Source organism: Anomaloglossus baeobatrachus, chromosome 3, assembly GCF_048569485.1.
Source record: "Anomaloglossus baeobatrachus isolate aAnoBae1 chromosome 3, aAnoBae1.hap1, whole genome shotgun sequence".
Lineage (NCBI taxonomy): Eukaryota > Metazoa > Chordata > Amphibia > Anura > Aromobatidae > Anomaloglossus > Anomaloglossus baeobatrachus.
Genome location: NC_134355.1, coordinates 4,602,264 through 4,615,839, shown reverse-complemented (window position 1 = coordinate 4,615,839; position 13,576 = coordinate 4,602,264). Strand labels below are relative to the sequence as shown.

At 58.8% G+C, this 13,576-nt stretch overlaps 1 protein-coding gene across 1 annotated transcript in view; it reads left to right on the top strand.

The window, feature by feature from the left end:
- Positions 1-13,243, top strand: part of CAPN11 (calpain 11) — a 30,808-nt gene extending 17,565 nt beyond the window's left edge. The window contains exons 16-23 of the mRNA XM_075338964.1: positions 2,386-2,451; positions 2,531-2,588; positions 3,615-3,679; positions 7,555-7,623; positions 8,377-8,455; positions 10,161-10,277; positions 10,364-10,422; positions 12,802-13,243. Of these exons, the coding sequence (XP_075195079.1) occupies positions 2,386-2,451; positions 2,531-2,588; positions 3,615-3,679; positions 7,555-7,623; positions 8,377-8,455; positions 10,161-10,277; positions 10,364-10,422; positions 12,802-12,828 (540 nt within the window). The 3' untranslated portion in view covers positions 12,829-13,243. The remainder of the gene's footprint in view (positions 1-2,385; positions 2,452-2,530; positions 2,589-3,614; positions 3,680-7,554; positions 7,624-8,376; positions 8,456-10,160; positions 10,278-10,363; positions 10,423-12,801) is intronic.
- Positions 13,244-13,576: the final 333 nt, after the last annotated feature.

Genomic DNA, 13,576 nt, shown 5'->3' with positions numbered 1-13,576 from the left:
CTGCTTCAGCGCTGGTGACGGGCGGCTCCTCGTGTGTCCAGGACTCTGCTTCAGCGCTGGTGACGGGCGACTCCTCGTGTGTCCAGGACTCTGCTTCAGCGCTGGTGACGGGCGGCTCCTCGTGTGTCCAGGGCTCTGCTTCAGCGCTTGTGACGGGCGACTCCTCGTGTGTCCAGGACTCTGCTTCAGCGCTTGTGACGGGCGACTCCTCGTGTGTCCAGGACTCTGCTTCAGCGCTGGTGACGGGCGACTCCTCGTGTGTCCAGGGCTCTGCTTCAGCGCTGGTGACGGGCGGCTCCTCGTGTGTCCAGGACTCTGCTTCAGCGCTGGTGACGGGCGGCTCCTCGTGTGTCCAGGACTCTGCTTCAGCGCTGGTGACGGGCGACTCCTCGTGTGTCCAGGACTCTGCTTCAGCGCTTGTGACAGGCGACTCCTCGTGTGTCCAGGGCTCTGCTTCAGCGCTTGTGACGGGCGGCTCCTCGTGTGTCCAGGGCTCTGCTTCAGCGCTTGTGACGGGCGACTCCTCGTGTGTCCAGGACTCTGCTTCAGCGCTTGTGACGGGCGACTCCTCGTGTGTCCAGGACTCTGCTTCAGCGCTGGTGACGGGCGACTCCTCGTGTGTCCAGGACTCTGCTTCAGCGCTGGTGACGGGCGACTCCTCGTGTGTCCAGGACTCTGCTTCAGCGCTGGTGACGGGCGACTCCTCGTGTGTCCAGGACTCTGCTTCAGCGCTTGTGACGGGCGACTCCTCGTGTGTCCAGGGCTCTGCTTCAGCGCTTGTGACGGGCGACTCCTCGTGTGTCCAGGACTCTGCTTCAGCGCTTGTGACGGGCGACTCCTCGTGTGTCCAGGACTCTGCTTCAGCGCTTGTGACTGGCGACTCCTCGTGTGTCCAGGACTCTGCTTCAGCGCTGGTGACGGGCGACTCCTCGTGTGTCCAGGGCTCTGCTTCAGCGCTTGTGACGGGCGGCTCCTCGTGTGTCCAGGGCTCTGCTTCAGCGCTTGTGACTGGCGACTCCTCGTGTGTCCAGGGCTCTGCTTCAGCGCTTGTGACGGGCGACTCCTCGTGTGTCCAGGACTCTGCTTCAGCGCTTGTGACGGGCGACTCCTCGTGTGTCCAGGACTCTGCTTCAGCGCTTGTGACGGGCGGCTCCTCGTGTGTCCAGGACTCTGCTTCAGCGCTTGTGACGGGCGACTCCTCGTGTGTCCAGGACTCTGCTTCAGCGCTGGTGACGGGCGGCTCCTCGTGTGTCCAGGACTCTGCTTCAGCGCTTGTGACGGGCGACTCCTCGTGTGTCCAGGACTCTGCTTCAGCGCTTGTGACGGGCGGCTCCTCGTGTGTCCAGGGCTCTGCTTCAGCACTGGTGACAGGCGACTCCTCGTGTGTCCAGGACTCTGCTTCAGCGCTTGTGACGGGCGACTCCTCGTGTGTCCAGGACTCTGCTTCAGCGCTGGTGACTGGCGACTCCTCGTGTGTCCAGGGCTCTGCTTCAGCGCTTGTGACGGGTGACTCCTCGTGTGTCCAGGGCTCTGCTTCAGCGCTTGTGACGGGCGGCTCCTCGTGTGTCCAGGGCTCTGCTTCAGCGCTGGTGACGGGCGACTCCTCGTGTGTCCAGGGCTCTGCTTCAGCGCTTGTGACGGGTGACTCCTCGTGTGTCCAGGGCTCTGCTTCAGCGCTTGTGACGGGCGGCTCCTCGTGTGTCCAGGGCTCTGCTTCAGCACTGGTGACAGGCGACTCCTCGTGTGTCCAGGACTCTGCTTCAGCGCTTGTGACGGGCGACTCCTCGTGTGTCCAGGACTCTGCTTCAGCGCTTGTGACAGGCGACTCTCATAGGCCCAGGCTTCTGCTTCGGGTCCTGTGGCACCGGCAGGTTCTTCTGTTTTCCAGCGGTCGTTCTGTTTGTAGCCGCGATGGTTAACGTCCGCTCCGTCACTGTGTGTCAGCGCAGCAGTGGAGGGCAGTCTGTCCGGACGTCCTCGGCGGCTTCTCCCCGCTCCAGGTGACTGGTGTCTCTGCCCTTGCAGTAGAGGCTGAGGCTGCTGAGGACGTCCGGGCCGACTGCCCTCCACTGCTGCGCTGACACAGTGACGGAGCAGAAGTTAACCATCGCGGCTAGAAGCGCTCTCTATATATCTGCACGGTACAAGCCCAGGTGTGACCACGCTCCACCCTGCGGCGCGGCCCTCCACACGTCCTGACTGAATACAGCCCGGACCTTGTGGTGGTCACACAGCGGAGGGCGCGTGACAATGTGTCGGGGAAGGATCTGCACAGAATAGCTCCACTGACACACAGTAACAAGACCTCAGCTGTGTGAGCCGCACAAGGCCCGGGAGGACACTGGAGACCTCGGGTCCTCACATGTCTGTGCTCTGTCTTCTCAGGAAGAGATCTGTGAGGACGACGTGGACGATTCCTTTAAGAACATGTTCCGGCAGCTGGCGGGAGCGGTGAGTGGGGGAGAAGGGGGGGGTCAGGGGCTCGGGGTCTGCCTTGGAGCTGAATTCACTGACTGCTGCTCTTCCTCAGGACATGGAGATTAGTGTCTTCGAGCTGCGGACCATCCTGAACAGAGTGGTGTCTCGACGTGAGTGACCCGGCCTCCAGAGCTGCGCTCGCCGCTGTCCCAGAATTCACTGGTCTTGGTTGCATCGCATTATAGGGGATGGTGCTGTGTGCGTCATATTGCGCTGTCCTCCCACAATGCACCGCAGCAGCTCATGCAAGCCCAAACCTTCAGGGGGCAGCAATCTGTAGCCTGAAAGCCAGCAGAATTGTGAGCGCAGCTCCGGATGATTTCCCACAGGTTCTGTGCAGAGCTGCTTTCGTCAGGGCCCGGGGCAATAGATTGTGGGGGTGAAGTGGAGCATTTGGGCAGGGGAGGGTGCGAGGAGCGTAGGTGCATACGGGTGGGGGCCGGCGAGGAGCGTGGGGGCAGCGAGGAGCGTAGGTGCATAGGAGTGAGGGGCAGCGAGGAGCGTAGGTGCATAGGGGTGGGGGGCAGCGAGGAGCGTAGGTGTATAGGGGTGGGGGGCAGCCAGGAGCGTATGTGTATAGGGGGTGGGGGGCAGCGAGGAGCGTAGGTGTATAGGGGTGAGGGGCAGCGAGGAGCGTAGGTGTATAGGGGTGGGGGGCAGCGAGGAGCGTAGGTGTATAGGGGTGGGGGGCAGCGAGGAGCGTAGGTGTATAGGGGTGGGGGGCAGCGAGGAGCGTAGGTGTATAGGGGTGGGGGGCAGCCAGGAGCGTAGGTGTATAGGGGTGGGGGGCAGCGAGGAGCGTAGGTGTATAGGGGTGGGGGGCAGCGAGGAGCGTAGGTGTATAGGGGTGGGGGGCAGCGAGGAGCGTAGGTGTATAGGGGTGGGGGGGCAGCGAGGAGCGTAGGTGTATAGGGGTGGGGGCAGCGAGGAGCGTAGGTGCATAGGAGTGGGGGGCAGCAAGGAGCGTAGGTGTATAGGGATGGGGGCAGCGAGGAGCGTAGGTGTATAGGGGTGGGGGGCACCCCTATGCACTCGCTCTCTCGCTCTCCTCACCCCCTCGACTCTCGGGCTCTCTATTTCCCCCCCCCCCCCAATGGGGCTTCTGATTCTCAGTTTCTCGTTCTTTCTCCCATCAGACAAGGACTTGAAGACGGACGGGTTCAGCATGGAGGCCTGCCGGCAGATGGTTAACCTGATGGACGTATCCTTCTGTAGTGCAATATTCTGTGCGCCCTCTCGTGGGCAGAGATCGGAGCCGCCTCTCATGTCCAGGATTGGGCTCGTTTTTGCTTTCTCTGTTCCGTCTTGTAGATTTTGGCCTCATGTGCTGCTGACAGTCACCACCAGGGGGAGCTGCTGTGTACTGTAATGAGCTCCCCCTAGTGGTTACTGCCGTAGGAATGGAAGGGAACCCCCCCTTCCTCCCCGCCTCTGTGTGTACAATGATTTGTGAGAGTATTCATCCTCCCTCCTCCCTCCCTTTTTGCTGTGGGTTGTTTTTTTTTTTTTTGTTTTTTTTTAAGTGTCCTTTTTATAGGACAAAACAATTGAAACCTTCAATGTGCATAACTATTCACCCCCCTGTGGTCGGTACTTTGTGGAGTCTCCTTTTGCAGCTGTAGTCGCTATGGATCAGTCTCTGTGATTTTCACATCTTCCCTCTAGGATTTCTGCCCATTCCTCCAGGTAGATCTACTCCTGCTTCTTCCACTAGATGTTTCCTCTGACCATCGATCATCATGTCTGACCACAGAATCTCCATTGGATTAAGGTCTGGGCTGTGACTCGGCCGCTCCAATACATTCACACGTTCCCCCCCCCCCCCCCCTTACATCCCTCCAGTGTGGCTTTAGCAGCAGCTTTGGGTAATTGTCTTGTTGGTAGAAGAACCTCCATCCCAGTCTCACATCACTGACAGACTGAAACAGATCTGCATATTGTTTGGTCTTCGTGGTTTTCTTTGGAGATATCCAAACAGCACGGAGACCAAGTAGATCTCCAAAGAATAGCATGAAGACCAAGGAGATCTCCTTGGTCTTTGTGGTGGTGTTTGGAGATCTCCTTGGTCTTTGTGGTGGTGTTTGGAGACCTCCACGGTCTTTGTGGTGGTGTTTGGAGGTCTCCACGGTCTTTGTGGTGGTGTTTGGAGGCCTCCTTGATTTTTGTGGTGGTGTTTGGAGGCCTCCTTGATTTTTGTGGTGGTGTTTGGAGGCCTCCACGGTCTTTGCGGTGGTGTTTGGAGGCCTCCACGGTCTTTGCGGTGGTGTTTGGAGGTCTCCACGGTCTTTGTGGTGGTGTTTGGAGGTCTCCACGGTCTTTGTGGTGGTGTTTGGAGATCTTTTTGTGACAGGAGATGTCCAAACTTTGCCGACTGTCATGGCTGCATCAGATTAGATGGGCGAATGAAAGGGGGCAGTACAGCGACAAGCGCAGTCCGCCACACCGGAGCAATGGTGCCTGGTCTCTGGATAATCCAAAATGCCCCTCCCGGAAAGATATTTTCGGGGGGGATCAGCCAGTTTGTTGCCTTTAGAGAAGCACGTCAATTCTACTTCCATCTCAGTCCCCGCTCCTCTGTATAATCTGTCAGGCACTGAGAGATAAGCTCTGAGTACATAAGGCCGCTTTCACACTTCCCTCCTTTTTTTTTTTTTTGTTTTAAAATATTTTTATTAGGGATTATATAACATATATGGGAAAGGTCATGTAAAAACATCAGATTAATTTGTAATAAGTCAAATGATTTCTTACAAGTAATAAGCAATTGTTGATGGATAGGGAAGGAGGAAGAGAAGGGGAAGTTAGGATGTGAAGGATTGCAAAAGTTTAATAGGGAAACAGGCAAAAAAACAAAAAAAAAGGGGAATGGGGAGGAACAAGGGAGTAGAAGCATATATCATGAATCCTTAAAAAGAAAGGAAAATATCATAGCTATGTATAAAGAATACAATTACACACTAAAACAAAACACAACTATGTACAACATTTCTGAAACCACTTTGGCAAATAAAGACCAAAAGTTTGAAGCAATCAAATGAAGGAGGAGATTTCAGGCATGGGGAGCGAAAATACATGAAGGGGAGCGAGCTGACCAAAATACATGAAGGGGAGCGAGCTGACCGAAATACATGAAGGGGAGCGAGCTGACCGAAATACATGAAGGGGAGCGAGCTGACCGAAATACATGAAGGGGAGCGAGCTGACCAAAATACATGAAGGGGAGCGAGCTGACCGAAATACATGAAGGGGAGCGAGCTGACCGAAATACATGAAAAACAAACTGGTAAGAAGCTCCGATAGCCCTGGCTCGCAGCTGCTCCAAAGAGGCCATTGTTTGTGGTATCTAGAAAACGAGTTATTGAGAGCAGCAGATCTTTCTTCAAATTTATTATGGAAGTTTAATGAGTTAGTTAAAATGGTAATGGTGGGGGAGGGGGATTCTTCCATGAGGCTGCTATCAAAGATTTAGCGGTCAGGAAAATATGGATAACCAAGTGCCTATAAACTGGGTCCAAAAAATCCGAGTCCAACACTTCCCTCTTTTTCCATCAGTCACAATCCGTTTTCTGTTGATGCAACGGATCCAAGAGACAGAGAGATTCCGACGCCCATAGGCTTCCATTATAACACACGACGGAAACCCCCGGCCTCCTCAGTGTGTGTGTGTGTGTGTGTGAAGCCCCCGGCCTCCTCAGTGTGTGTGTGTGTGTGTGTGTGTGTGTGTGTGTGTGTGTGTGTGTGTGTGTGTGTGTGTGTGTGTGTGTGTGTGTGTGTGTGTGTGTGTGTGTGTGTGTGTGTGTGTGATCGTGAAGCCCCCGGCCTCCTCAGTGTGTGTGATCGTGAAGCCCCCGGCCTCCTCAGTGTGTGTGATCGTGAAGCCCCCGGCCTCCTCAGTGTGTGTGATCGTGAAGCCCCCGGCCTCCTCAGTGTATGTGTGTGATCGTGAAGCCCCCGGCCTCCTCAGTGTGTGTGTGTGATCGTGAAGCCCCCGGCCTCCTCAGTGTGTGTGTGTGATCGTGAAGCCCCCGGCCTCCTCAGTGTGTGTGTGTGATCGTGAAGCCCCCGGCCTCCTCAGTGTGTGTGGGATCGTGAAGGCCCCCGGCCTCCTCAGTGTGTGTGGGATCGTGAAGCCCCCGGCCTCCTCAGTGTGTGTGATCGTGAAGCCCCCGGCCTCCTCAGTGTGTGTGATCGTGAAGCCCCCGGCCTCCTCAGTGTGTGTGTGTGTGATCGTGAAGCCCCCGGCCTCCTCAATGTGTGTGTGTGTGTGATCGTGAAGCCCCCGGCCTCCTCAGTGTGTGTGGGATCGTGAAGCCCCCGGCCCTCCTCAGTGTGTGTGGGATCGTGAAGCCCCCGGCCTCCTCAGTGTGTGTGGGATCGTGAAGCCCCCGGCCTCCTCAGTGTGTGTGTGTGTGTGATCGTGAAGCCCCCGGCCTCCTCAATGTGTGTGTGTGTGATCGTGAAGCCCCCGGCCTCCTCAGTGTGTGTGGGATCGTGAAGCCCCCGGCCTCCTCAGTGTGTGTGGGATCGTGAAGCCCCCGGCCTCCTCAGTGTGTGTGGGATCGTGAAGCCCCCGGCCTCCTCAGTGTGTGTGTGATCGTGAAGCCCTCGGCCTCCTCAGTGTGTGTGATCGTGAAGCCCCCGGCCTCTTCAGTGTGTGTGATCGTGAAGCCCTCAGCCTCCTCCGTGTGTGTGGGCTTGTGGTGAAGCCCCCGGCCTCCTCCGTGTGTGTGGGCTTGTGGTGAAGCCCTCGGCCTCCTCAGTGTTGGGCTTGTGGTGAAGCCCCCGGCCTCTTCAGTGTGTGTGGGCTTGTGGTGAAGCCCTCGGCCTCCTCAGTGTGGGCTTGTGGTGAAGCCCTCGGCCTCCTCCGTGTGTGTGGGCTTGTGGTGAAGCCCTCGGCCTCCTCAGTGTGGGCTTGTGGTGAAGCCCTCGGCCTCCTCAGTGTGGGCTTGTGGTGAAGCCCTCGGCCTCCTCCGTGTGTGTGGGCTTGTGGTGAAGCCCTCGCCCTTCTCAGTGTGGGCTTGTGGTGAAGCCCTCGGCCTCCTCAGTGTGTTGTTCATTCTTTAACGTCTCTCACAGAAAGACGGCAGCGGGAAGCTCGGGGTTGTGGAGTTCCAGATCCTATGGAACAAAATCCGGAGCTGGCTGGTGAGTCTGAGGAGAACCCGCGGCCGGACTACAACTCCCAGCATGTGCTGCGCTGAGTGTCGGGTGGTGCCTGGAGCTCGTCTCTGGTTCTGAGCTAGGATTGGAATGACTCTTCCAGTTTCTCATTGTCCAGATCTCATCTTGCTGTCACTGGGAGAGTCGTGGGCACCGCCGTCCTCTCCCGCCGTCCCTCTCCCGCCGGCTTCTCCCGCCGTCCCCTCCCGCCGCCCTCACCCTGACCCCACACAGCTGAGTGTTCGTTATAGTTGCGTCCAGTGTAGACCATCTTCTGCGCTAAATCCACACTGACACATTGTAACAAACCTTCAGGACGGAGAGATTTCTGCTGCTGATGTGCTCTGCTCACAGAATGGCCTTCGCTGGTACACTGCACCGAACCCTCAGCTGTGAGACGTTCTCTGACAACCAGGAAAGATCTGGAGACTGTTGAGAAATTGAGGCGCACGGGGGAGATTTCTGGGGCTTCCACAATTTGGGCCCCTTCCCCCAGATCCGGGGTCCCTGCTGCGTTTAGTCAGATTTTGGCACTTTTTACTCTGGACGATCGGGGGCGGCTGCAGGATGAACGCTGCGGTCCATCGGTCCATCAGCCGGCACCGTCCTCCGAGTGTAATGCTGCAGCGGATCGTCTCGTGTACGGGAGGGATCGCCGCACGTCGGTAGCACTGGGAAGATGTGACCGCCGGCTGATCCGTCTCCGAGGTCTCCTCATCATGGCTGCTTCTGTTTCAGGGCGTCTTCCGGGAGCACGATCTGGACAAGTCCGGAACCATGAGCTCCTACGAGCTGCGCATGGCGCTGGAGGCCGTAGGTAAGTGGGGCCGCTCTGTCCTCGGGGGGCCGCACTCGGCCTCTCCTCCAGGGGCCGATCCTCGGGGGGCCGTACTCACCCTGTCCTCTCACTCCAGGGTTCCGGCTCAATAATAAGCTGATGCAGGTCCTGGTCGCCCTCTCCTCAGGGGGCCGCACTCGTCCTCTCCTCTCCAGGGTTCCGGCTCAATAATAAGCTGATGCAGGTCCTGTTCGTCCTCTCCTCGGGGGGGCAGCACTCGTCCTCTCTTCGGGGGGCAGCACTCGTCCTCTCCTCGGGGGGCCGCACTCACCCTGTCCTCTCTCTCCAGGGTTCCGGCTCAATAATAAGCTGATGCAGGTCCTGGTCGCTCTCTCCTTGGGGAGGCTGCACTTGTCCTCTCCTCGGGGGGGCTGCACTCGTCCTCTCCTCGGGGGGCCGCACTCACCCTGTCCTCTCTCTCCAGGGTTCCGGCTCAATAATAAGCTGATGCAGGTCCTGTTCGTCCTCTCCTCGGGGGGGCAGCACTCGTCCTCTCCTCGGGGGGGGCAGCTCTCGTCCTCTCCTCGGGGGGGCCGCAGTGTTCCTCTCTTCAGGGGGCTGCACTCACCCTGTCCTCTCTCTCCAGGGTTCCGGCTCAATAATAAGCTGATGCAGGTCTTGGTCGTCCTCTCCTCGGGGGGGCTGCTCTCGTCCTCTCCTCGGGGGCCGCACTCGTCCTCTCCTCTCTCTCCAGGGTTCCGGCTCAATAATAAGCTGATGCAGGTCCTGTTCGTCCTCTCCTCGGGGGGGCAGCACTCGTCCTCTCTTCGGGGGGCAGCACTCGTCCTCTCTCCTCGGGGGGGCCGCACTCACCCTGTCCTCTCTCTCCAGGGTTCCGGCTCAATAATAAGCTGATGCAGGTCCTGGTCGCTCTCTCCTCGGGGGGGGGCTGCACTCGTCCTCTCCTCGGGGGGGCCGCACTCATCCTGTCCTCTCTCTCCAGGGTTCCGGCTCAATAATAAGCTGATGCAGGTCCTGTTCGTCCTCTCCTCGGGGGGGGGGGGGGGCTGCACTCGTCCTCTCTTCGGGGGGCAGCACTCGTCCTCTCTTCGGGGGGCCGCAGTGTTCCTCTCCTCGGGGGGGCCGCACTCACCCTGTCCTCTCTCCCCAGGGTTCTGGCTCAATAATAAGCTGATGCAGGTCCTGGTCGCTCTCTCCTCGGGGGGGGCTGCACTCGTCCTCTCCTCGGGGGGCCGCACTCGTCCTGTCCTCTCTCTCCAGGGTTCCGGCTCAATAATAAGCTGATGCAGGTCCTGTTCGTCCTCTCCTCGGGAAGGGGGGGCTGCACTCGTCCTCTCCTCGGGGGGCAGCACTCGTCCTCTCTTCGGGGGGCCGCAGTGTTCCTCTCCTCGGGGGGGCCGCACTCACCCTGTCCTCTCTCCCCAGGGTTCCGGCTCAATAATAAGCTGATGCAGGTCCTGTTCGTCCTCTCCTCGGGGGGGGGGCAGCACTCGTCCTCTCCTCGGGGGGCAGCACTCGTCCTCTCTTCGGGGGGCCGCAGTGTTCCTCTCCTCGGGGGGGCCGCACTCACCCTGTCCTCTCTCCCCAGGGTTCCGGCTCAATAATAAGCTGATGCAGGTCCTGGTCGCTCTCTCCTCGGGGAGGCTGCACTCGTCCTCTCCTCGGGGGGGCTGCACTCGTCCTCTCCTCGGGGGGCCGCACTCACCCTGTCCTCTCTCCCCAGGGTTCCGGCTCAATAATAAGCTGATGCAGGTCCTGGTCGCTCGTTACGCTGACAACGATCTGGGAATTGACTTTGACAACTTTGTGTGCTGCCTGGTGAAGCTGGAGGCCATGTTCCGTGAGTCCCGTCTCTCTGCGTCTCTCGGTCGGGCGGCCATGTTCCCCGCTCACTTCTCATTCTCAATTTCTGTTTTTTTTTTCCAGGATTTTTCAGGGGCATCGACCCTGAGGGCAGCGGAGCAGCGGAGATGGACCTGGGCGAGGTGGGTGATCCCCGGGGCGGGGGGCTCCTCCAGGAATACTGGGGTCTGCTACACAGGGACGTAGCTATAACAGGCTCGGGGTGTATAAAGTCCCTTAGGCCTATAACAAAAGACCAGCGCTAAAGATGTGCAATTGGGGCCCATGAGCTTCACATGACATCACTGCTGCAGTTACATCTGTGCATAAAACCAGCTGCTGCTCTCTGGTATCAGCCTCCGTTACAGTGTAGGAGTTCACTGGATCCTTTTCCAGTGTCTTACACATTATGGCCACACGGTGGCAGCAAATCACAGAATACCTGCAGCGCCATCCACCTACAGCAGCCAATCAGTGCCCTGGATAAATACAAGCTGCGCTGGGATTGGCTGTTACACTAGACACATTGCGTCTACCGAGGTGCCTAAAAGTTTGTGAACCCTTCAGAAGTTTAGGCTAAAACAGCAACAAAAGTTCCCCCAATTAGTGACCGTAGATAAAGAACTAAATCAAGCAAATGTCAGAAATGCGAGATCGAGTCTGTGAAGGGGAACGAGGGGCCGCCGGTGAGGGGGGCAACGAGGGGCCGGCGGCGAGAGGGGACGAGGGGGAACGAGGGGCCGCCAGCAAGAGGGGACGGAGGAGGGCCACTGGAGAGAGGGAACGAGGGGCCGCCGGTGAGGGAGGACAGAGGAGGGCGGCCGGCGAGAGGTAATGAGGAGCCGCCGGCGAGGGGGGACGGAGGAGGGCCGCCCGTGAGTGGATCGAGCTGACAATATTGTTGTGGACGGTTGAGAACATGATCCTGAGACCACAGCCGGGTGGAAGCCGCTGCTCTCCAGGAGGATCATGGTTGCCGGCGGTCCTGGCCCAGTGGTTGCCGGCGGTCCTGGCCCAGGATCCGACTTTTTGCGGGTAATAATCCATCTGTTTCCCACTCGTGACGTGGTTGCAGGTGAAATGATGCAGAACTCTGAAGGGTTCACAAACTTTCCAGCCGCTCTGTCGGATGACGATGGCCGCTCTGTAGGATGACGATGGCCGCTCTGTAGGATGACGCTGGCCGCTCTGTAGGATGAAGCTGGCCGCTCTGTCGGATGACGCTGGCCGCCCTGTAGGATGACGCTGGCCTCTCTGTAGGATGACGCTGGCCTCTCTGTAGGATGACGCTGGCCTCTCTGTAGGATGACGCTGGCCTCTCTGTAGGATGACGCTGGCCTCTCTGTAGGATGACGCTGGCCTCTCTGTAGGATGACGCTGGCCTCTCTGTCGGATGACGCTGGGCGCTCTGTCGGATGACGCTGGGCGCTCTGTCGGATGACGCTGGGCGCTCTGTCGGATGACGCTGGGCGCTCTGTCGGATGACGCTGGGCGCTCTGTCGGATGACGCTGGGCGCTCTGTCGGTTGACGCTGGCCGCTCTGTAGGATGACGCTGGCCGCTCTGTAGGATGACGCTGGCCTCTCTGTAGGATGACGCTGGCCTCTCTGTAGGATGACGCTGGCCTCTCTGTAGGATGACGCTGGCCTCTCTGTAGGATGACGCTGGCCTCTCTGTCGGATGACGCTGGCCTCTCTGTCGGATGACGCTGGCCTCTCTGTCGGATGACGCTGGCCGCTCTGTCGGATGACGCTGGCCGCTCTGTCGGATGACGCTGGCCTCTCTGTCGGATGACGCTGGGCGCTCTGTCGGATGACGCTGGCCTCTCTGTAGGATGACGCTGGCCTCTCTGTAGGATGACGCTGGCCTCTCTGTCGGATGACGCTGGCCGCTCTGTCGGATGACGCTGGCCGCTCTGTCGGATGACGCTGGCCGCTCTGTCGGATGACGCTGGCCGCTCTGTCGGATGACGCTGGCCTCTCTGTAGGATGACGCTGGCCTCTCTGTAGGATGACGCTGGCCTCTCTGTAGGATGACGCTGGCCTCTCTGTCGGATGACGCTGGGCGCTCTGTCGGATGACGCTGGGCGCTCTGTCGGATGACGCTGGCCTCTCTGTAGGATGACGCTGGCCTCTCTGTAGGATGACGCTGGCCTCTCTGTAGGATGACGCTGGCCGCTCTGTCGGTTGACGCTGGCCGCTCTGTAGGATGACGCTGGCCGCTCTGTAGGATGACGCTGGCCGCTCTGTAGGATGACGCTGGCCGCTCTGTAGGATGACGCTGGCCTCTCTGTAGGATGACGCTGGCCTCTCTGTAGGATGACGCTGGCCTCTCTGTAGGATGACGCTGGCCTCTCTGTAGGATGACGCTGGCCTCTCTGTAGGATGACGCTGGCCGCTCTGTCGGATGACGCTGGCCGCTCTGTCGGATGACGATGGCCGCAGCAGGCGGATGACTGCCGCAGCAGGCAGATGATGGGAGTGTTGCGCCGCTCCACTGTTAACCCTTTGCTGTCTCTTGCAGTGGCTGACGCTGACGATGTGCGGGTAGGCCGCCTCCTGCACCCCGATCCCGGGCCCCGCTCTCACTAACCTCATCCTATAGGGGACATAATCACTAAGACGGAACACGAAGACGCTGATCACGTGACAAACGGAGGCCACGGCCATCACGCTGCAGCCAATCACAGCCCTGGGCTCCCGGTGCCTTGTAGATAATCAATGTGGGGTGTCTGCCCCTCCACTGTGACGAGCGGTGCCCGGCGCTGCTTCTCCTGGACCTCCATATTCGTGCAGACACCTGTGCATTGTAGATCTGCAGGGATGGAGCGAGACCCCCAAATGGTCATAACCCCCTCCCCCAGAGATGGGCTCAGAGCATGGACTGGGGGCTTCTGTCCTGGGGGGCGCTGATTGCTGCAACATGGATATTACTACAGCATGTTAATAAAAAACAAAACTGAAAACGTCCCAATGATTCCTGACCACAATCGCCCTGAAAATCCAGGGAAGCCCGGGGGTCCGTGACCAGTACTGGCCGGACCTATGGGGGTCCTAAACGTAGAGAGGTCGGAGACTATGGGAAGTCCTATATATCAGAGGTGGCCTGAGAATATGGGAGGCCCTGGATTTCAGGGGGGGGGTCGGAGACTATAGGAAGTTCTGTATATGGGGGGGTTGGTGACTATAGGAGGTTCTGTATATGGGGGGGGTCGGTGACTATAGGAGGTTCTGTATATGGGGGGGTCGGTTACTATAGGAGGTTCTGTATATGGGGGGGGGGGGTCGGTGACTATAGG